The sequence below is a fragment of the Artemia franciscana genome, chromosome 15 (assembly GCF_032884065.1).
Source record: "Artemia franciscana chromosome 15, ASM3288406v1, whole genome shotgun sequence".
Lineage (NCBI taxonomy): Eukaryota > Metazoa > Arthropoda > Branchiopoda > Anostraca > Artemiidae > Artemia > Artemia franciscana.
This window is the reverse complement of record NC_088877.1, coordinates 41,308,268-41,330,858: the sequence shown is the minus strand read 5'-3', so window position 1 is coordinate 41,330,858 and position 22,591 is coordinate 41,308,268. Positions and strand designations below refer to the sequence as shown.

The following is a 22,591-nucleotide window of genomic DNA, read 5'->3' as shown; positions in this document are numbered from 1 at the left end:
TTCATCCAAACTGTGGATCATAGTGTTTGATGATGTTTCTCCTATATGATAAACTAAGCAGCTCTGTACCAAATGCTGGATTAGTTTGTTAGTTTTTAAAGGTTGTTTGGCACTTTTTTTAAATTTTCTAATATTTATAATATTAGAAATATAACATATATTTATATATATTTAATATATATTTATTTATATATATTTATATATAGAAATATAATATAAATATAATATATATTTATTTAATTTATAATAATATTCATTGCAGCCACATTATAGAGTTGAAGAAGGCGATATATTGATAGAAGAAGAATATGATGCATTGAATGATGAAACATTTGGTAATGGTAAGTAAATTTTTTTAATTCCATAAGATAGCTGACCCAGGATAGGTTTGTTTTATTTATATTAACAATTATAACAATTACTATCTTAAAAATATAATATAACAATTAATACCTTTATAACAATTAAATATAACAATTATAATATTATTATTATAATTATAATATATATAATAAATATAACAATTAACTAAATATAACAGTTATTATCTTAAAAAATAGAGATTATGCTGCTGTACAGAAAAAATAGGGGTGATGGTAATGCTTTGGTCTTATATCCCCCCCCCCGACTTTGCTAAAACATAGAATGTGAAAACAAAGTCTGTAGACAAAATGTCATCCATGAATGTATTCCATGTAACCTTTTTATTGATGAAGTTGCACATTCTAATCTGCTTGTACTGTGCAAAAACTGTACAACTACCTCTACCTAGGAGTGAGAGTATAATGGCCTAAGAAATAGTTTGCTGCTACTAATTACTAAATTTCTTCTCAAGATTGTTCATTTTAGTTTTATTTTAAACTAGCTGGAATTAAAAAAAAACAACTCATTTTAGAGAGGCAATAACCATACATGTGCACAGGAAAGAAGACCCCTGTACCCTCCAATATTTTCCCTAAGGACCTAATGGGAAAATAAAAAAAAGTGACCAGACATCCTTTTTTTGCCCCCTCTCCTGAATATCCCACCTACCCCAAACCACTTAAAATAATGACCTTCGTCTGATCTTCAAAAATCCCTTGAATTTGCTTTACAAGAGAAAGATGTGAATGTGACTTGAGATTGACCACAATCCTTTTAGGAAAACTTGGAAAATTACAAATAATGCATTAGCTGCAGAACCCCCCCCCTAAGGATAATTTTTTAAAGATTAATCTTGAAGATTGTAGATGCTTACAAATAGGGTCATCAAAAAGTTTTTTTTTTCGCTGTTTTAAAATACTTGATTTCAAACCTAAAATCTTGGAAAACGCTTAAAGTGCAGGGATTGGAATGAAACTTGGTGGGAAAAATAAGCACAAGTCCGAGATACGTGATTGACATAACCTTAACGGATCTGCTCTCTTTGGGGGAGTAAGGGGGGGAGGGTTAGTTCTGAAAATTAGAGAAAATGAGGTATTTTTAACTTACGAAGGAGTGATCGGATCTTAATGAAATTTAATGTTTGGAAGGATATCGTGTCTCAGAGCTCTTATTTTAAATTCTGACTGGATCTGGCGACATTGGGGGGAGTTGGGGGGACCTAAAATCTTGGAAAACGCTTAGGGTGGAGGGATCAGGATGAAACTTGGTGGTAAAAATAATCGTAAGTTTTGGATACGTGATTGACATAACCGGTACGGATCTGCTCTCTTCGGGGGAGTTGGGGATAGGAGGGTTAATTCTGAAAAAAAATGGTATTTTTAACTTATGAAGGAGTGATCAGATCTTAATGAAATTTGATGTTTGGAAGGATATCGTGTCTCAGAGCTCTTATGTTAAATCCCGACCGGATCCGGTGGCATTGGGGGGAGTTGGGAGGGGGACCTAAAATCTTGGAAAACGCTTAGAGTGGATAGATTGGGATGAAACTTGATGGGAAATATAATCACAAGTCCTAGATACGTGATTGACATAACCGGAATGATCCGATCTCTTTGGGGGAGTTGGGGGGGGGGATTAATTCTGAATAATTAGAAAAATGAGTATTTTTAACTTACGAAGGAGTGATCGGATCTGAATAAAATTTGATGTTTGGAAGGATATCATGTCTCAGAGCTCTTATTTTAAATCCCGACTGGAGCTGGTCAAGGGGAGTTTGGGGGCCAGAACCTAAAATCTTGGAAAACGCTTAGACTGGTGGGATCGGGATGAAACTTGGTAGGAAAAATAATCACAAGTCCTAGATACGGGATTGACATAACCGGAACAGATCTGCTCTTTTTGGGTGAGTTGGGGGGGGGGGGTTAATTCAAAAATTTAGAAAAAATGAGGTATTTTTAACTTACGAAAGAGTGATCGTATCTTAATGAAATTTCATATTTAGAAGGACCTCAAAACTCAGATCTCTTATTTTGAATCCCGACCGGATCCATTGTCATTGGGGGGGGGGGACCGGAAATCTTGGAAAACGCTTAAAGCGGAGAGATCAGGATGAAACTTGGTGGAAAGAATAAGCACAAGTCCAAGATAGGTGACTGACATAACCGGACCGGATCCGCTCTCTTTGGTGGAGTTGTGGGGTGGGGGTGGGGGGCAATGCGGAAAAAAATAGAAAAAATGAGGAATTTGTACATTACGAACGGGTGATCAGATCTTAATGAAATTTGATATCTAGAAGGATATTGTGCTTTAGAACTTTAATTTTAAATCCCGACCAGATCCGGTGACATTGAAGGGAGTTAAAGGGGGAAACCGGAATTCTTGGAAAACGTGAAAATCGAGGTATCTTACGAACGGATGATCGGATCTTAATGAAACTTGATATATAGAAGAATATTATGTCTCAGATGCTCTATTTTCAATTCGAATCGGATCCGGGGACATAGAGGGTAAGAGGGGGAAAACAGAAATCTTGGAAACCAGAAATCTTGGAAAGGAAAACGCTTAGAGTGGTGAGATCGGGATGAAACTTGATGGGAAAAATAATCAAAAGTTATAGGTACGGGATTGACATAATTGGTACGGATCTGTTCTCTTTGGGGGAGCTGGGGGTTGTTAATTTGGAAAAATAAGAAAAATTGAGGTATTTTTAACATAAGAATGGGTGACCGGATCTTAATGAAATTTGATATTTAGAAGGAACTCATGTCTCAGAGCTCTTTTTTCAAATCCTGACCAGGTCTTTTTACATGGGGGGAGTTGGGGGGGGGAGAAACCGAAAATCTTGGAAAACGCTTATAAATGTCGTAGATACGTGATTGACGAAACCGGGATTGGCTCTCTTTGGGGGAGTTAGGAGGTGGGGTTCAGTTCTTTGGCGAGTTTTGTGCTTCTGAACGTGCTAGAACGATGAAAATTGGTAGGCGTGTCAGGGAGCTGCACAAATTGACTTGATAAAGTTGTATTCCCCGATCCGACCATCTGGAGGACTGAAGGGAGAGGAAAAATAAGAAAAATTGAGGTATTTTTAACTTACGAGTGGGTGATCGGATCTTAATGAATTTTGATATTTAGAAGGACTTCGTGACTTAGAGCTCTTATTTTAAATCACGACCGGCATTAAGCCTCCGATTTTCCTTTTAAAGCAATCTATTGATTCTTAGAATTTTGCTAGAGCTCGTACCATATGAGCTCTTGGTTCTTGGCTCTTCCAACATCGTCACAAGTGCCATATGAGCTCTTAGCTCTTGTTATTTTTTTCAATCAGAAAAAAATAGAAGAAGGACTAGAAGACTGAAGCCCTGATATCCTACATTAACCTGGGTAGGATTATAAAAAAAAAAAGTTAAGACATTATAGGCACTTGATCAGAGTCTAAAGGCTCGCCATATGTAGAATGTAGTCCAATCATCTGAAACGCGTGGGAAGTTAGCCCAAGCAGAAGAATTCAATGGAATAGGTTGGAGTCGGAGCAAGGCCTTGACCAGGATTTTTCTTGGGGGAGGGGGGTGCAAAAAACATTAAACAACACATTAAGAATTTGTTACATTTTTCACGAATTGGACAGAATTTGGGGGTGGGCTCAAACCCCCTAACCCTTCTGGATATGGCCTTGAGTAGGTATGTTTTCCAGTTTTTCAACCTTGTGTGGCTTAATGCTGAAACAAGTCTTTAGCAGTAGGTCATAGCTCTTGGCTCTCTAAAAAGGCTTTTCATGTTTGAAAAAGCTATGCTTTCTTATTTCATGGCTTTTCCAAATTCTAAACGTTTTCGTCATGATTTTCAATTTGGTTTTCGAATGAAGCATTCTGCTGAACAAGCTTCTACAACCCTTTTGAATTTTGCACATTCAGTGTTAGATTCGGGATTAAATCTGGCTGCTATATTCCTTTATATATATATATATATATATATATATATATATATATATATATATATATATATATATATATATATATATATATATATATATATATATATATATATACGGAATATATATATATATATATATATATATATATATATATATACGGAATATATATATATATATATATATATATATATATATATATATATATATATATATATATATATATATATATATATATATATATCAAAGTTCAAAGTTTCATTAATTTTCAGGGGAAGATTGGGATGAAGATGCGACCAAGGTTGATTGCTTTAATGCCAACATTGATGACAAAGCTGATATGGCTGACGAGGTAAGAAATTAATGAATCTAATGTTGATAAATTAAAATATGAATTGAAAAATTAAAAAAATAATATGACTAAGAACTTAAGTGGGATAGAACAGAAAAATGATTGATGCCATTTAGTCATTCGCGCTTAGCTTGAAATGCTATCAACCTAGTTAAGCTCGATCTTATTTATTTTTATTTTATTTTTGTAGTTTAATACAACAATCATTCCTCTACTTATCAAAACTATAGTATTATTCGTTATATTTTAGTGAATGTATTTGGACTTTGAATAGCCTGAACATTTTTGCGGGCACTTATGTTTTGGAAAGCCTTATGCAGCAAGTTACTTTATGAGTAATTTCTATCTCTTATTGCGAATATTCTGCTTATGTGTCTATTGCCCGAATCGGCTCGATTCCAGCATAGCATTTTCTAGTCCGCCAAAGTACATCGGAACATCCTGATGCAATAATTTTCTGTTGTCAGAAGGAAAATATTTTGTTCTGTGTCATCATATGAATGAGGATTTGTCCCTTATTTAAAATGTTAAACAACAATTTGGGTAACTTAAGACACTACATTCTGAAGTATTTTCTTCTAATTTCGATAAAACATCCGTTGGTTGAATGAAAACTTTATAAAGCAATAATTTATTTGGTTATTTATCTATCTACTGCTATTACTACTGCTACTTCTGTTACTAATACAAACAACTCACTGCAGGGGATAAGCCTCGTTGCATATCCCCCTTCCATCTCACTCAAAATCGTACATTCTCCCGGATTTCTGGGTACTTCTTTTTTGAATTGCCTTGTTACTGTCCCCCTCCCCTCAGAAAATCTGCGCATGTGTCTTTGCCTGTGGCATTCATAAAAATATAATTTTTGCTTTTTCCTTCATCAAGTTCTTGTTCTATTTTTTTTGTTCATTATTAACTGAATATTATTTCGTAGTCCATTTACAATTATGATTTTCCTACTGTGTTTCGTATTATTTTAATTATAGGAAATGGCCTTAGAAGCTTCAGTATCCCAGCTAGTTGACGAAGATGACTCTGATATCGCAACGAAAACTCTGCCTGCCAGTATCAAAAGGGTATGCTGTTTCATTGATTAATATACTATCTATCCCAAGAGATTTTGTCTTGGGCTGCACTGGCTTCCTTTGATGTTTTAAAGATAAGTAGTTGCGCTAGGCCAACAAAATTAGCCGATATTTCTGGAATTTGATATTTGAGCTGATTTTTGAAAGTTCCATTTACAACTGCTTTCTTTAAAATATCAAGAACAGTATATCTGGAAAGCGGTTGTTCACCCTATTTTTGAGAGAATAATGCTTTAGCAAAGCTTTTGAATGAATTCACTTGCGCCCCTGACAGTGTAACGCGAATCATCAGAACTAGAAATATTTAAAATATCCTTAATTTTAATTTTTTGTTTGTATTTGAATTAACTTTATTTAAATCGATCTAAAGTTAGGCAAATTTTTTTGTTTTGAAATTATTTATTTATTATAAAATAGTTAGTACTGTGTAAGTCTGCAGAAATTTGTGCGAATTCTCATTCAACTAGCCTATCTTTGATCAAGTAAAAAAAAAACAAAAAAAAATAAGATAGTAAAAACGTATAACGAATCTAGTTGTTTTTTTTTATCATTACCTTGTTGGTTTTTTTGCTCAATACTAGATAGCAATGGTTGTTTTTCGCCAAAAGCAGACTTTAGCATTCTGTAGCCATAGTATAAAATTGTATTGTCATTGCCAGTTCTGTATCACCCATTGGAACTAGGAACATTTGCAACAAGCTTAATAATAATGTTTTAAAATGTGGTCTTCAATTAAAGTAACTTGTTTTTGATCCTCTGGGATGTCTTGTTGAAAATCGGCTGATTCTTTGTTTTTTAAATTAGTATAAAATAGTTAGGGCTAGATTGGTCTGTAGAACATAGGTCTGTTGTAGAGATTGTAAATAAATTTACCTGTTTTGCTAATTTGGTAAAGTCATTGTTGTGTATCTTTTAGATTCCAAAAAGTAAAAAAATAACATATAAAAAGATGCATACAATTAATATATGCTTATATATTTTAGTCAAATCTTAGTAATTTGTCCGGGTAATGCGAAATGGTGCTAGTTGTGGTTTTTTTTTTCTCAGAGATGGACTTCCTTTTTTTCCCTTATAAGTTTCCCACATTCTTTGTACTTATAAGGAACAAGCGAGCATTGACTCCTAACATATATCTACTATAGCTGAAATATACTGTTATGATAAGTCATTGAGATGCTAAATACACTTTAATGACTTTTAGATATAATAATAGTAAACACTTAAAATCTTGTTTATTTAGAAGCAAAAACTTGAAAGCACATTAAAAGTTTTCCAAGACAGAATATAAAAGATATTACCAAAAAACTTTTGTCCGTTGAAAACTGTGAGTAGGTATTCAAAATTAAAGTAAAAAATGGTATTTGAACCTCAGAAATTGTACTAATAAAAGTTATATTTCATTTCCAAAGGATTTATTTATGGTTAGTTTTAGGTACCCGTTTGACTGATCATTTATAAAACAATAAACTGTACGAAAATTGTAATTCAGTCCCAGTTTCTAGAGATATAGTGAAATCAATCTTAACCCTTTCAGTCACGAATTTTATTGGAGCAGATGAGAATCATACAACTTTTGTTTTTATGACTTATGACACACCAAGATGACACGGTATTTTTCTCAGAATTTTTACATCTCTCCTTGTGCCAGATTTCGAATGTACTTGTCTGAGGGCAAAATAACACTGTTCATTTATTCAAATACTTTATCTACAAAAATCAATGAAAAACAGAGATTACCAAATACATTCTTATTACGTTCTCGTTTCATTTAAATATATTCTTATATCACTTTACGTTCTTATTTAGGAGGGTGAAATTTTACAAAACAGTTTATGGCTTCCTTCAGAAATAACGGGACCTTGCATTTGGTGCAGCTGAAGTGGGTTTTCATGACGCATGGGGCATTTTTGCATCTGTTTTGAAGTTTATTTTTTTCACGTCTTTGGGGATAAGAGTCGCCTCTAGGTGAGCATGTAGGTAGGTAGAGCATGGTCTTCGGAAACTCGCCTTCCTATTTTGGGCCGTCTCAGTAAGTCGTTCGTCGGTGGGACTGAGTTTATCCTCCCTTGTCTCATGGATGTCACCTTTTTGCTCATAATCAGAGACTTGGGCACATGTAGACGGAAAGTCAGGGAGTCCATAGAGTTCTTGGACTTTTGGGCCTTTGGAATTCGGTGTATTCAAGCCAGATATTCACTACCGTCAAGTTGGTCATGTGGAACACAATGCACAGAGTGGACTTCCTGGAACGAATGAAGACTCGATAATACGAAACCATTGGGTCGAGTTTACTGACTCCGCCCATTGATACAGTGCAGTAGCTCGCGGTTGCCTTAGCGGTACTTCAGCCTTTCTTTTGCACCATTTCTTCACTTCTCCATTCGCTATCATATTTGAGGCAATAATGACTGAACTGCTGTCCATCCACTTCACTAGACACAAGTTGCCACTTACTAATTTATGGCCAGATCCTCGGCCTCTTTTATTGAGGGCTGTATCAGAGTCGAGCGTTGCACCATGTACCCTGTTTACTCTTATGGTATCTCTACCCTAAAACCCCTTCTTTTCCAGTTCTTGTAGCAGAGGTATGCTTGTAAAAAAGTTATCAAAAAAGTTTCGTATAAGGAAAGAGGTGCACACGAATTGCCAAGGCTAGAACCATACCTGGGCCTAATTCTGACTCTTTCTGTTCGTCAGTAAGGATACTCTTCGTCAGTAAGGATTCCCCCGATAGACCTCGAAGGCCAGGATTACGCCATTGATTTTGCAGAGCGTGAAGATGTTTATGATCTATGGGATTGGTTTGCCACGTATATTCTGCTTTATGTCTAAGGCTCCAGTGTAAGAAACCATTTGCTCATCAACCGAAATGTATTCAGAAGGTGTGACACTCAATTTTTTGCAAAACTTGGTCAATGACAAGTCACACCTTCCACAACCAATCCGGGCTCTGAGGATCCTTTCCGTTTTTGTCAGCCGAGTGAAAGAAGTTCCAAAGTCTTCAAAATCTGTTGAAATTTAAGGCGTCAGCTATAAGCGGCGAGTTTGGCTGCTCCAGTACGTGTGATATCTGGGATACTAGAAGGAACTCATAGCAATGTCAATTCCAGTGAATTTCATTAGTTTCGTAGCAGTATTACCGATACTCATTCCTATTTCTTCGACAGAGTATAAGTTAGTTTATTCTGCTGCACGTTCATGAAAGACCGAACCAAAAAACTCATTGAAGTATTCCACAGGCTCTTCTCGTCCAACTGGTTATTGACTTATTCCACGATCTAGGGCATCTTTTAAATGTAGCTGTGTTTCAGATGAGTCGACGTACCTTTGGATTTGCCGCTTCCGCGCCATTTTTCGTCAAGCATCTTCAGCATCTTCTTGGTCAACACTTTCTGACAACATTTCAGCATCATCACCCTGGTTCCGCTCGTTTGGCGGTGTCCAATCCTCCTCTTTGTCATCCAAGCTTGCCAAGACGGAAAGCTCAGACAGATCAGAGTCTATCTCGTTCAACGCGCTCTTCATATCCACATACGGACTCTGCTGGACGCATACCAGATGAACCAGGAAAAAGAAATCTAAAAAGTATGTACAAAGACAGGAAAAAAAACACACTAAAAACGAATAAAGAAAACAACAAAACAAAAGAAGAACCCGCCAGAAATAACATAACCAAAAACTGCCAAAACCGGCTGAAAAGTGGAGCGCGAGTCACGCTGTCTTCAGACAAGAACACCATATTTTGAACAAATCATTGACCTATGTAGATTTTATTGCCAAAAATAAGTGCCAACAGATGGCTCTGAAGATTAAGAACAAAAAATTAGTAGTTGTTTACATAATTATTCTCATAGAAATGCAGTAGAACTGGAGTAATCATATCCGGTTCGTCCATTTCCTCGTACGCAATTGGAATTCAACTTAAAAAAAACGCAACAAATTGAAATTTGACGTAATTTTGATGAAAACTGTACCACTCATGTTTTGAACATTGGTGAGTATGGAGCGCAAATCTACGAAGTTGCTTCATCTTACGGGCTTTTCAAAATGAGGTATTTAATGTATGTCTTCGGGTGAGGGCACAGTGACCGAAAGGGTTAAGATGGCTAGACCACGTTTTGCGAATAAAGGATGGCAAACTGCCAAAGATCGTGCTTTTGGCCATCCAGATGGGTCCAAACAAATCATCCCCGAAAGGGGTGGAAAGGAGGCATTAAAGTAGATTTAAATGATATTGAAACTTCATGGGTGGGAGGTAAAGAGCGAAGCTTTAAATAGATTTTGGTAAAGAAGGACCGTGCGCAGTTGTGTTATTTTCAGGCGGCTCAGTACTGCAGCGTAATATCAGTAATAGTAGTAGTATATTTCACTGCAAAAGGATAAAATTGGCCTGAATCCCAATAAAATAAAATTTCTTTTAGAAGTCATTCTTATTTGCAACCAGTTCCCAAATATTGTTCTGCCATGTTCCGTCATCTGTCTACAGACAAACAAATTAAGGTCATCCTCGAATAAGGTGGGAAGATGCCAATAGGAAGGACTTAAAGGAAATTGGAACTTCTTATGAAGGGGGGTAAAGTGATGCTTTGAATAGATTGTGATGGGGGAAGAGTTTGCACACTATGTTGGCCTCAGGTGGCTTGGTGCTGCAGTGAATTGCTAGTAATTGTAGTAGTCATCTGAAGGCTTTATTATTAGATACAAAGGGTGCATTCTAGAGAATCTAGGTTTCTCAGGAGTGTTTTAGCAGAAAAACAATTCTAAAGTCAGTGAAAAAACAAGAAAAAAACCTGAATATTTTGTCTGTTTACAATTATCATCATACTTGTTTAACATCGCAAAAATTTCTCAGTTTCGTTTTTGGCTAATTTGTTTTTGGCAGGATTACGCCATTGATTTTGCAGAGCGTGAAGATGTTTATGATCCATGGGATTGGTTTGCCACGTATATGCTGCTTTATGTCTAAGGCTCCAGTGTAAGAAACCATTTGCTCATCAACCGAAATGTATTCAGAAGGTGTGACACTCAGTTTTTTGCAAAACTTGGTCAATGACAAGTCACACCTTCCACAACCAATCCGGGCTCTGAGGATCCTTTCCGTTTTTGTCAGCCGAGTGAAAGAAGTTCCAAAGTCTTCAAAATCTGTTGAAATTTAAGGCGTCAGCTATAAGCGGCGAGTTTGGCTGCTCCAGTACGTGTGATATCTGGGATACTAGAAGGAACTCATAGCAATGTCAATTCCAGTGAATTTCGTTAGTTTCGTAGCAGTATTACCGATACTCGTTCCTATTTCTTCGACAGAGTATAAGTTAGTTTATTCTGCTGCACGTTCATGAAAGTTCGAACCAAAATACTCATTGAAGTATTCCACAGGCTCTTCTCGTCCAACTGGCTATTGACTTATTCCACGATCTAGGGCATCTTTTAAATGTAGCGGTGTTTCAGATGAGTCGACGTACCTTTGGATTTGCCGCTTCCGCGCCATTTTTCGTCAAGCATCTTCAGCATCTTCTTGGTCAACACTTTCTGACAACATTTCAGCATCATCACTCTGGTTCCGCTCGTTTGGCGGTGTCCAATCCTCCTCTTTGTCATCCAAGTTTGCCAAGACGGAAAGCTCAGACAGATCAGAATCTATCTCGTTCAACGCGCTTATAATATCCACATACGGACTCTGCTGGACGCATACCAGATGAACCAGGAAAAAGAAATCTAAAAAGTATGTACAAAGACAGGAAAAAAAAACACACTAAAAACGAATAAAGAAAACAACAAAACAAAAGAAGAACCCGCCAGAAATAACATAACCAAAAACTGCCAAAACCGGCTGAAAAGTGGAGCGCGAGTCACGCTGTCTTCAGACAAGAACACCATATTTTGAACAAATCATTGACCTATGTAGATTTTATTGCCAAAAATAAGTGGCGACAGATGGCTCCGAAGATTAAGAACAAAAAATTAGTAGTTGTTTACATAATTATTCTCATAGAAATGCAGTAGAACTGGAGTAATCATATCCGGTTCGTCCATTTCCTCGTACGCAATTGGAATTCAACTTAAAAAAAACGCAACAAATTAAAATTTGACGTAATTTTGATGAAAACTGTACCACTCATGTTTTGAACATTGGTGAGTATGGAGCGCAAATCTACGAAGTTGCTTCATCTTACGGGCTTTTCAAAATGAGGTATTTAATGTATGTCTTCGGGTGAGGGCACAGTGACCGAAAGGGTTAAGATGGCTAGACCACGTTTTGCGAATAAAGGATGGCAAACTGCCAAAGATCGTGCTTTTGGCCATCCAGATGGGTCCAAACAAATCATCCCCGAAAGAGGTGGAAAGGAGGCATTAAAGTAGATTTAAATGATATTGAAACTTCATGGGTGGGAGGTAAAGAGCGAAGCTTTAAATAGATTTTGGTAAAGAAGGACCGTGCGCGGTTGTGTTATTTTCAGGCGGCTCAGTACTGCAGCGTAAAATCAGTAATAGTAGTAGTATATTTCACTGCAAAAGGATAAAATTGGCCTGAATCCCAATAAAATAAAATTTCTTTTAGAAGTCATTCTTATTTGCAACCAGTTCCCAAATATTGTTCTGCCATGTTCCGTCATCTGTCTACAGACAAACAAATTAAGGTCATCCTCGAATAAGGTGGGAAGATGCCAATAGGAAGGACTTAAAGGAAATTGGAACTTCTTATGAAGGGGGGTAAAGTGATGCTTTGAATAGATTGTGATGGGGGAAGAGTTTGCACACTATGTTGGCCTCAGGTGGCTTGGTGCTGCAGTGAATTGCTAGTAATTGTAGTAGTCATCTGAAGGCTTTATTATTAGATACAAAGGGTGCATTCTAGAGAATCTAGGTTTCTCAGGAGTGTTTTAGCAGAAAAACAATTCTAAAGTCAGTGAAAAAACAAGAAAAAAACCTGAATATTTTGTCTGTTTACAATTATCATCGTACTTGTTTAACATCGCAAAAATTTCTCAGTTTCGTTTTTGGCTAATTCAATGCCAATTTTTAGTTAATAAACCACCGAATAATCTATTTCGTGAAATCTTTCAATTTTTCTGTTTGATTAGAGAGTAATGTCCTCTAAAACTCGTCTTGTAAAACCCCTAACCCCCTCCAAAAAAATACAAAATCATGCGTACGTTCCTAACAGTTATTTGTTAAAGGCTACAATTCACTAAGTAACTGCGTGTCACCTTTAAATAGTCACCAGCTGCATGCGTGGCTAGCTTATGCAAAGACAAGCTTTATCTAGAGGCAGCATTGCTTCACATGATAAGGTACTACCTATCTTCCTGTTGGTAACACTCTAAAGAGTCAGGTATAATAATTTGACGCACCTAATACGCTCAAGGTCCTTGAACCAAGCTTTGCTAATTACTGTGTTGCTGGTAAAGCATAAAAAAGGTCTTGTACAGTACTTTGACGTAACTATTATACCCAAGGTGTTGAGTTAGGTTTACCAACCATTATGCAGCTGGTAAACCTAGTGCAATACTTGGACATGCTTTCTATGCTCAAGTTCTGGATAATACGTCTGGAGAATGCGCATAATGTGTCAATTTGAAGATGGGAAACTGGTTTGCTTATGCTTAGCTGAGTGAATGCCTATTAACAGCGATCAATAATCAACGTGATTACAAGATTTTAAAATATAAGAAATAACTTTAAAGCTACCTCAATTATTCCTGTGCTTTAACTCTTGGTCAAAAATGCGTTATAATTTGATTAATTATTCCTGGATTTTATTATTGTTAATATTCTCACGAAAAATGCTTAAATTTGTGTAATTTGGGAGTAGTAAACTTTTAAATTAATCGTGTGGCAACATCCTGACATCAGTTTGATTTTATCAATTGGAGAATGTCTGCGGGTGATGATACTGATTGACATGACCATAATTATTCACGGTAGAGGTGCAAAGGTCAACGAAGGCTTACAGTTGAGGCACAAAGGGAAACGAAGGCTCTAAAGGCTCACAGTTGAGGAACAAAGGGCAACGAGGGCTCTAAAAGGCTCACAGTTGAGGTACAAAGGGCAACGATGGCTCTAAAGGTAAGGCTTCTACCATGTAATCAACCACTGGAGTAGTTAATATTTTCTTTATCTAATTATAATGCTGTATTTCCTCAGTCGGGTATCAAAAGGTCATATCTCGATAATTGTAAATTTCAAAAGAGTCAAAAAAAAAAAAACAACTCAGAACTGTTTATTTCCCCTCCGATAATCTTCAAATAAAAACGGATTGATATGTAAAATTAATACGCATCAATCAGTTTTGGTTTTATGCTTATTAGAAGGGAAATAAAAATTTGTTATGTTTTTTTTTGCTCTTCTGGAAATTAACAATTATAGAGATACGACCTTTTGATTCCCCACTGATGATTTTTTTTTATAGATTTTTAGTAATTCATCGCCACCTCCTCCCATGTTCAGTCATGATGTGAGTGGATCACCAATAGCCAGATCAATTTGGGCATCCGATGACTTGCCGCGAGTTCAAAAGCCCCCGCCTGGCCTTGGAACGCTTCCAGCAACCAAAAACTTTGGGATCCCATCTAATGTGGGTTTTCTCTTTTTTTCTTTATTGATATTTTTAAATACAGGCGCCTTTTCCAGGATCAGGTTGACTTTCGCAATGTTTTGGGGGCTAGATTTTTTTAACGACTTATTATCATAGAATATTATATAGTACATTTTGATTGAGCTTGTTTACAGGCATAGTTAAGTGTTTTTTGTTTGAAAAATTTGTGTAGATCACATCTTTTTACATTAATGTTAATCATTCGAAATCTTATCTGACCAAGTCCATAAAAAGCAACGGAGAATACTAAAAGAGGTTAAATACTGGTAATGATTTTAGTGTACAAATCCTTCGGTGTAAAAGAAAATTTCAGAATGGGCTTTTCTACTTAAGAATGAAAGTTTAAATAGTTTCTTTTTTTTCAAATAAACTTAATGAAACTGGCTTCAAGAAATTATTCAGTGTTTGATAACAACATTTTTTTTTCAATGTATTTTTTTGTGTTAATCTGTTTTTTCGGAGAATATCGGGTAAATTTGTAGTTGACAACATAAGTTGGCTAGGATGAAAGTGAATATACCACTTAATGCCTTTTTTTATTCCCTTTATAATTCAATAATTGCTTTTTGGGAAAATTACATTTTGAGCCCAAAAAGGGCTAAAAGGGATTAAAATGGCCCTAGTAAGCACAATATGAAAAAAGTGTAAAAAAATGGCTTGTGAGAAAAAACAGCTATTTGTAGCTGATTAATGAATGGTATGATTATTTTCATTAGTTGTAATAGTAAAATGTTTGTAAAAAACAATCTGAATTTTTTTTGAAAAAGAGCTAGAAACCCTTCAAAAATAACACCGGTTTTGCCAGGACGTCATTTTGAGGGATTTCAGGCTCTTATTTAAAAATTTCTTTAAATTTTGTTTCAAATAACATTTTAAACATAGACATATTTATTGACACACTCGACATAGCGCGAACAAGCACTAAATCTGAGCTGTTTATAAGGTACATAAAAATTGCACAAACACATAACTACAATTATTTTGCTGTTAAAAGCACCCGTGAAAAAGTGAAAAAAAATGCTGATACCGCATTGTGCGGCAGTAAACTCGTTCTAACCTGTTTTGTCTTCTGGTGAGTGTATTAAGGGGTGCGTTTGGGGGGAGGATACACCTGTGTTTTGAGGCTCTTAGAATGTTTTTTCTAAATTTCATTATAGGATTTTGGTGGCGGTTTTCGTGCTGGGACTTGAGTCCCAGTAATTCGATTGCCTTTCCTAGAAAGTATAGCTTTCTCTTATCATAATTGTACAAGCACATTTTTGTAGGGCCTTAATATCTTGGCTGAGCCCGGGGGTTAACTGGACGCTTGGGCCCCAAACAAGACACGCGTATTCTAGTATAGGCCGAACGTAAGTCCTGTAGGCCAAATTTTCACACTTAGGTTTACAATTGAGAAGTGCCTGAGTTACCAAACACCTTAGGTCGTCGGTTATATAGGTTATGAGTAAGTATTTGATTCTGTTGATAGAAGAGCTTTAACGAAGATCTTATCCTCGTATGCTATACCAGACAAATATATCAAAGTGATTAGTGCTTTGTACGAGAATAACACTTATGTGGTCAAGGTACGAAATGAGGTTAGCAGCTGGTTTCTTATTAAATCAGGAGTTAAGCAGGGTTGTATTTTATCCTCCCTTTATATGAATATGGATCATTTGGATGGACTTTGTCTTAAGGAGCACAGGGAAGACAATTGGGAGAACATGGAATCTAATGGAAAGGAAAAAGAAGGCGAAATCACTAAGGCTAGGAATAAGTGAAGATAAAAAGGTTACGTTGGGTGACGAAAAGATTTTTCAGGTGGACAGCTTCTTTTACCTTGGTCGTATTATTATCAAAGACGGTGGTAGCTGTGAAGATGTTAAAAGTAGAATAGCCAAGACTTGGGGTGTTTTTTCATACTTAAAAAAAGCTTTGAAAGAATAGGAAGATTACTCTGCAAGCCAAGATTAGAATATTGGAAGTTGCAGTGATGACAGTGGTCAAATATGGCTCAGAAGCATGGGTGCTCCGAAACGCGGATGAAAATTTATTAGATGTATTCCAGAGAAATTCCCTATGGATTTCTAGGTACCCAGCTGACTGACCGTATTTCAAACAGTGGGCTGTACGAAAGGTGGTTCAGTACTCCTTTCTAGGGCTATAACGTGAGTAAGGCTGAGATGACTAGGGCACGTTCTGCGGATAAAGGATGACAGATTGCCGAAGATTGTTCTTTTCGGCCAACCGTTTGTGTCTAAACGGAAAGCTGGTCGTCCTCGGTTGGAGTGGGAGGATGTCATAAAGAAAGATTTAAAGGAAATGGGAACTTCGTGGGAGGGTATGAAAAGGGAGGCTTTGAATTGATTGGGACGGAAGAGGAGCATGCGTAGCTGTGTTGGCCTCAGGCGGCTTGGTGCTGCACTGAGTTTTAGCAGTATCAGTAATGTGAGGAGTCTCCAATTATTAGGAAGGACGCCGGGATTTTGATAGAAGGAGCTTTTTTCAGAACAAATTGTGTAACTCAGATAAGCATGAAGATGGGGGTATTTTTAGTCCTAACCCTCGAATTTGTTTTGACTAAAATTGTAATATGGTTGCTATAGGGTGACAGGTCCCCTTGAGATCGTTTGAGCGTAATATATTACGAAATAAAGCTTTCACTTTGCCCTGGATAGCATGTCGCATCAAACCAGCACATTGTTTTTGTATTTTTATTTCTTGAGAACTTGAGTGAATGTTGACAAGCCAAACAGCTGATTGACTCAATTGTCAAGATTTGAGTTCTAATTTTGAAATAAATTTAGTTATTTCTTAAAAATCATTGAAATTTTTGACCTTTGAATTGAAGTAAATAAAAAAAAGTTTTTTCATCAGCTGAAAGTAAGGAGCTACATTAAACTTAAAACAAACAAAATTTACTCCATATGTGATGGAGGGGTATGCCCTCTTCTCAATCCTTCGCTCATTACGCTAAGTCTTAAGCTTTTCAAAAATACTCCTCATTCGAAATTTCAGGAGTCGTTCTTAAGGAATTGACGAAAAAGGACAAACTTTAGCGTAAACAACGAGTGATAGAGAAGGAGGCAGTTCACTTCATATACTAAATTATTTTTGTTCGTCTAGTTTTAATGTTGCTCCTTGCTTTCATTTAAATAATGTTTTTATAATTTAACTTCTTCAAATCACCGTTTTCCTATTCATGCCAGGAAATTTCTCTCCCTGGAAAATCCCTCTTGGAAAATTTCCTCCCAATGGAATATTCTACCTTTGGGAAATCCGTCCCCCGCATTAAAATCCCTCCCCCCTGAAAAATGGTCGTATGTTTCCCAATAAGAAATACTATAGGTAAACTATGGACAAGTTGTATAACTTACAGCCCTTTCCCCAGGTGCTGTGAAGGGTCATGACATAACCAGAGGCATGGTTATTAGACCTTTCAACTATTGTGAATCAAATGGCTGTCTCAAAATTTAAGTGTACCCTCTAATGTTTTGCTCACTTAAAAGTGCATTAGAAATTTCGATTTCTGTTTGAATGAGCCCTCTCCCGATCTTGGAGGTTCATTATTTTGATACGACAATCCTTGGAAAAAAACGACCTCAAATAAACAAGCATCAATGATCTTTCCTCTAGCAAAAATGCAAAATTCCACATTTTTACTGATCTTAAATTTACTGGAGCTTAATACCACTACACTAGGATTCTCTCATATAGCCTACTGAATCTGATGGTGGGATTTTTATTGCAATCTCTTGACTTTTTGAGGATGTTTCCCTTCCTTTTTGAAAATCAGGCAATTTTTCTCAAGTTTTTAGCTTTTGATGGATATCAAACTTGAAGATTTTTTATATATTTGGAATCAGCATAGAAATCCAATTGCTTTGATGCATTAATTGTTATCAACATTTCTTTATTTAGAGTTTCGAGTTTTTATTTAGTTATTAAAATTGTGCTGAGGGGCTCCTTACTTACAGTTCGTTACCATGAACTGTTTGATAATCGCTGTCTGTTATGTCTGTTTTTTTTTGTCGTGACCCTCGCTAGTTTTTGTACAAATAAATTAGTATTTTTTTTTTTAGCACCAGTTATGATGTAATTTATTGTACAGTAAAAAAAGCAAACAAAAAGATAACATTATGTACGGCAAAACATAAAGGTGTATAACTTAAGCTTTGCAACATAGGTTTAATAAAAAAAAAATGTATACAAAAAAATCAGCTGGGAAAGATTCTGACATTTTTTTTTTTTTTTTTTTTTTTTTTTTTTTTTTTTTTTTTTTTTTTTTTTTTTTAATAAAACTTTTGCCTTCGAAGGAACTTATAGTTGCTCAATTTAGAGATGAGCAATCACTTTTCTCTTTCCTCTTTTATTACCTGAATTTAATTAAATTATGTAGAATATCTTAATATAATGTTTACAATATATTCGCGGCTAAAATGTTATCGGTTTATAGGATTCTATCCACTAAAAACTATGAATGTGTTCATAATATCCTGAACATTTTTGTATGCTTATAATACACTTCCTCTTAAATACATTATCAGTGTCTAAGCTTATATACGCTGCTGAAATGCCATGAATATATTTATAAGATGGCTAATATCCTCATATGTTTATAGTAGATTTAATTTTAAAACACGATCCGTGTTGTGTAGGCTGAAATGCTGTGGTTATGTTGGAAACCTGGATATTTTTACAACACACTTTCTCTCAAGACATAGTCAACGTATGAGATGTTGTACGGTAATATGAGTATGCATGTAGTATACTGAAAATCTTGAATATCTATGTAATGTAGCCTACTTTCTCTGTAGGCTACATGTAGACTGTCTTATAAATGTAGGCTACATGTAGAAAATCATTATAAAAACTAGAATGTAGACTATAATATAGTCTACTTCCTCTTTAAACATGATCACTGTATAAGAAACGATATGAACATTCTGATAAGATGCTGAATATTCTAATATAAATGTATTAAAGGTAATTATTTGGTTGAAAAAACGAAAGAAAAAGAAGAAAAGAACTGTTTTCCTTCTTTTGCAATTGAGATAAACAAGCACTTGAAAAAGGTCTGACCTTACTCATTTATTTAATCACATAGGACAAAACAATATAACCCAACAATTAGCCATATAAAAGTGTCCCAATTTGTGTATCGTCTAATTTAATTTTCGTTGTTGTTTTAAGCTTTTCTGTTTGTCCTGTTTTTATTTATTCACCCAGAATTCGAATTTGGCCCTTCAGGGTTTGTGATAGAAAATTTTTGAAGTAAGTGTTTTGTCTTACGAGCTAAGTTGCTCGATTGAAGTCTGGAGTCTGTGGAATAATCTTATCCATGACTGAAGGTCTCCTCCTGGAAAGTAAAAAAAAGAGTCAAATCTACAAAATAATAAACTTTTGCAAAATCCCACTTACCCCCCCTTCTTCCTCCTTTACCTTGGCGGAGGTGTCAATTGAAAAAATGCAGTGGGACAGGGGATTGCATTTATTTAAATACCTACGGAGGGGGGGGGCAATTTTCTTTCATTGAAACTACCAAAAAAGTTGTTTCAATGAAAATACCAGAAAAGATATTTTTCAAAGTCCTGGGGGGTCTAGTGAAGCCCTCCCCAATTAACGTCAATGGAACTTGGACCTGGGTGTATCTATAGTTTGCAGATTAGAGGATTATTTATCTCACCCTAAATCGATTATAAATTTCTCACGCGCAAGTATAGAAAACCTCGAAGTAGTGCACATAGAAATGAATAAAACGACAAGACAGGGAGAGAAGGGTTTCTTAATTACTTAATTTGAGATAGGATCTTTTTTCTTTATGGGAACATTTTTGAATGTAATTTTTATCCACATTTTGGTATTATTTCCTAAGAGTTTGACATGTTACAAAAATATACGAATTATATGAAAATGCAACAAGATATGAGCTGACGATTTTTGTGGTGGAGGAGGGGATAAGACCAGAAGTCCCCTATCCCTGTACGTATGTGCCTACAGCCTACTGCTGATATTGTAATTAGTGATATGCTTATTACACTAAACCATTCATATCCCCGTCCCCTTTTCTTTATATGCTGTATATATACTTTACGGTTTTTTTTTGTATTTCAAAATTCGTTTAACTTCTTATTTCAGGGTCTTTTTGACTGAACCTCCTTTTTTCTTTTTCTTTTTTGTAATACCTTATTAATTTTTTGCATTATAAAGGTTAAAACGCTTGAAGAACTGGAAAGAGATTTGATGTCCCCCAATCGGCCATCAAGTGTTGCAGGAAGTGCAGTTTCAAAAATTCGTTCCGCAGAAGAACTAGAAAAAGAGCTGTTGGGAGGTGAACCAAAGGTATGATTTTTATAGAAGTTTTTTTTTCATATTTGCATCATTGGTAAAAAGCTTAGATATGCTTAGTGCCTTGTGTCATTGAAAGAGGAAGGGCATAGATTATCCCCAATGGTAGTTTGTGAGAGCCAAAAAAAGGATGTCATGAGTAACACTTAATGTTTGGAGATTTTGTAGATGAGAGCTGGGTTGCACATCTGTACAAGTCAGATTTATATTTTCGTTTTGGTTGAGCTGACTATGACTCAGAGAGAGTTTTCCTCGGAGTACAAAAATAGTCATTTTCAAGAAGCGAAATTCTTTTATTAAGCTTCATTTTTGACACCATACATTTTATTTCCAATTCCAGTTTATTATAGATGTACCCATCTGGGATTTTGTCAAGAATATCATTAAAGATAAGGTAGTTTCAGGATGGGACTAATCAATGACAGCACAGAGTAACAGAGAATCTTGTGACAACACAGTGGATGAAGCCGTGCCTAGAAACTCTGAGGGCTGCAGTTCAAACCTACTTGTCGTAAGGCTTTTTATCTCAGAGAGTGAGAAACAAACAAAATTTCTTGAAGAATTGTTGCGGGGAGGGTATTTGAACCAAGATTCCCTGGGACTGTCCAGATCCTCTTACCTTAGACCAAATGGACAAACATAGATTGGGCTTACCCAGTGTGTAGCGCTGGTTGCCAGTTTGTATATCTTATATATTATACATCATAAAAAATATCCTTTATTTGATTATAGTTTAACCCTTTAGGTAAAAATAGTCAAAAATCCGACATGCTCTGTGTTAAGCCTCAGATGGCTTTGTGTTGTAGCAAAAAATAGTAAAAAATATTATGTGGTTAATTGTTGTTTGAAGTTACTTACTATTGAAGTTATTTTTAATAGAAGGTATTTGATCACGGGTAGTAGTAACCCTTTAGGTAAATACAGCCAAAAAAACTGAAATGGCTTTTTGTTTGGCCGTGGGTGGCTTTGTGTTGCGACTAAATATAGGCTGTAGCGCTAGTATTAGCTAGTAAGTGCTATTTTTTTTACGATAGACTTCAACAGTGTCAAAATGGAATGCGAAGAAATATTCCTGATTGCGGTAACGCTTATTAACTAGTTTCAAAAGTTTATGTTTTGATACTGTGAAAACCTTAGGGCATAACCATACTTAAAACCTTAATGAAAATATTTTGCATGTTAGCAGAGGAAGCGGTTCTTTGGTGTCTCAGTCAAATTTATTACAATTTTGAGTTGAATTTTACTTTCTATGGATGGTACCATTTCAAAAGCGACAATATTCACCAATTTATTATGAATACTGTCCTAGCCAAGTGTTTAGCTTGCTATACTTTAAATCCTTTGTAACAGGAAGGGTATGTGAAATCACAGGATTTCTGGCCCCCAATCCTGCATAATTTCTATACAATCCTGAAAAGGGTATATGTCAGATCTGGCTCTCGCTCATTCGGACTGTGTCTTGGCTTTTTCTAAAATTAGCCATGGCTTGATGCCCACAACTACTTGATTTACAGTTGTGAGGCAATGCACCTTGATACTACATGGCTGAAAGACACAAAATGATCAGCACCGCCGGTAGGGACTGTAAAGTCCAATGCTATATTCTTCGCCTTTTTTTTTTTTACTGAATTGTGAATGTTGGAAAAAAAATAAAATGCTGCAAGTGTAAAAAATGTCTAAAAAATTCAAACAGAGGTTTGAATAGAATAAATTCATTAAAAAACCCGTAATTCTATGCTTTGTGAATACAGGATGTCTCTCTAGAAATATATTCATTGTTTGACTTGTCATGAGCCATCGAATCTTTTTTCAATCCGGTGTATTTGTGTCCTTCTAACTAGACTCTGTGCCAGTATCCCGTGGGGCGTTAAAGCAACTGTGACCTGTGAATCATAAGTTGTGAGGCAATGCATGTAACTAGATCTCACGTTTAATAAATGAAG

At 35.8% G+C, this 22,591-nt stretch overlaps 1 protein-coding gene across 1 annotated transcript in view; it reads left to right on the top strand.

The window, feature by feature from the left end:
- Positions 1 to 22,591, top strand: part of LOC136036479 (protein PAT1 homolog 1-like) — a gene marked incomplete in the record, with an annotated part of 59,396 nt that overhangs the window by 9,436 nt on the left and 27,369 nt on the right. Inside the window, 5 exon segments of the mRNA XM_065718739.1 lie at positions 263 to 341; positions 4,564 to 4,643; positions 5,630 to 5,719; positions 14,136 to 14,300; positions 20,511 to 20,642. Of these exon segments, the coding sequence (XP_065574811.1) occupies positions 263 to 341; positions 4,564 to 4,643; positions 5,630 to 5,719; positions 14,136 to 14,300; positions 20,511 to 20,642 (546 nt within the window).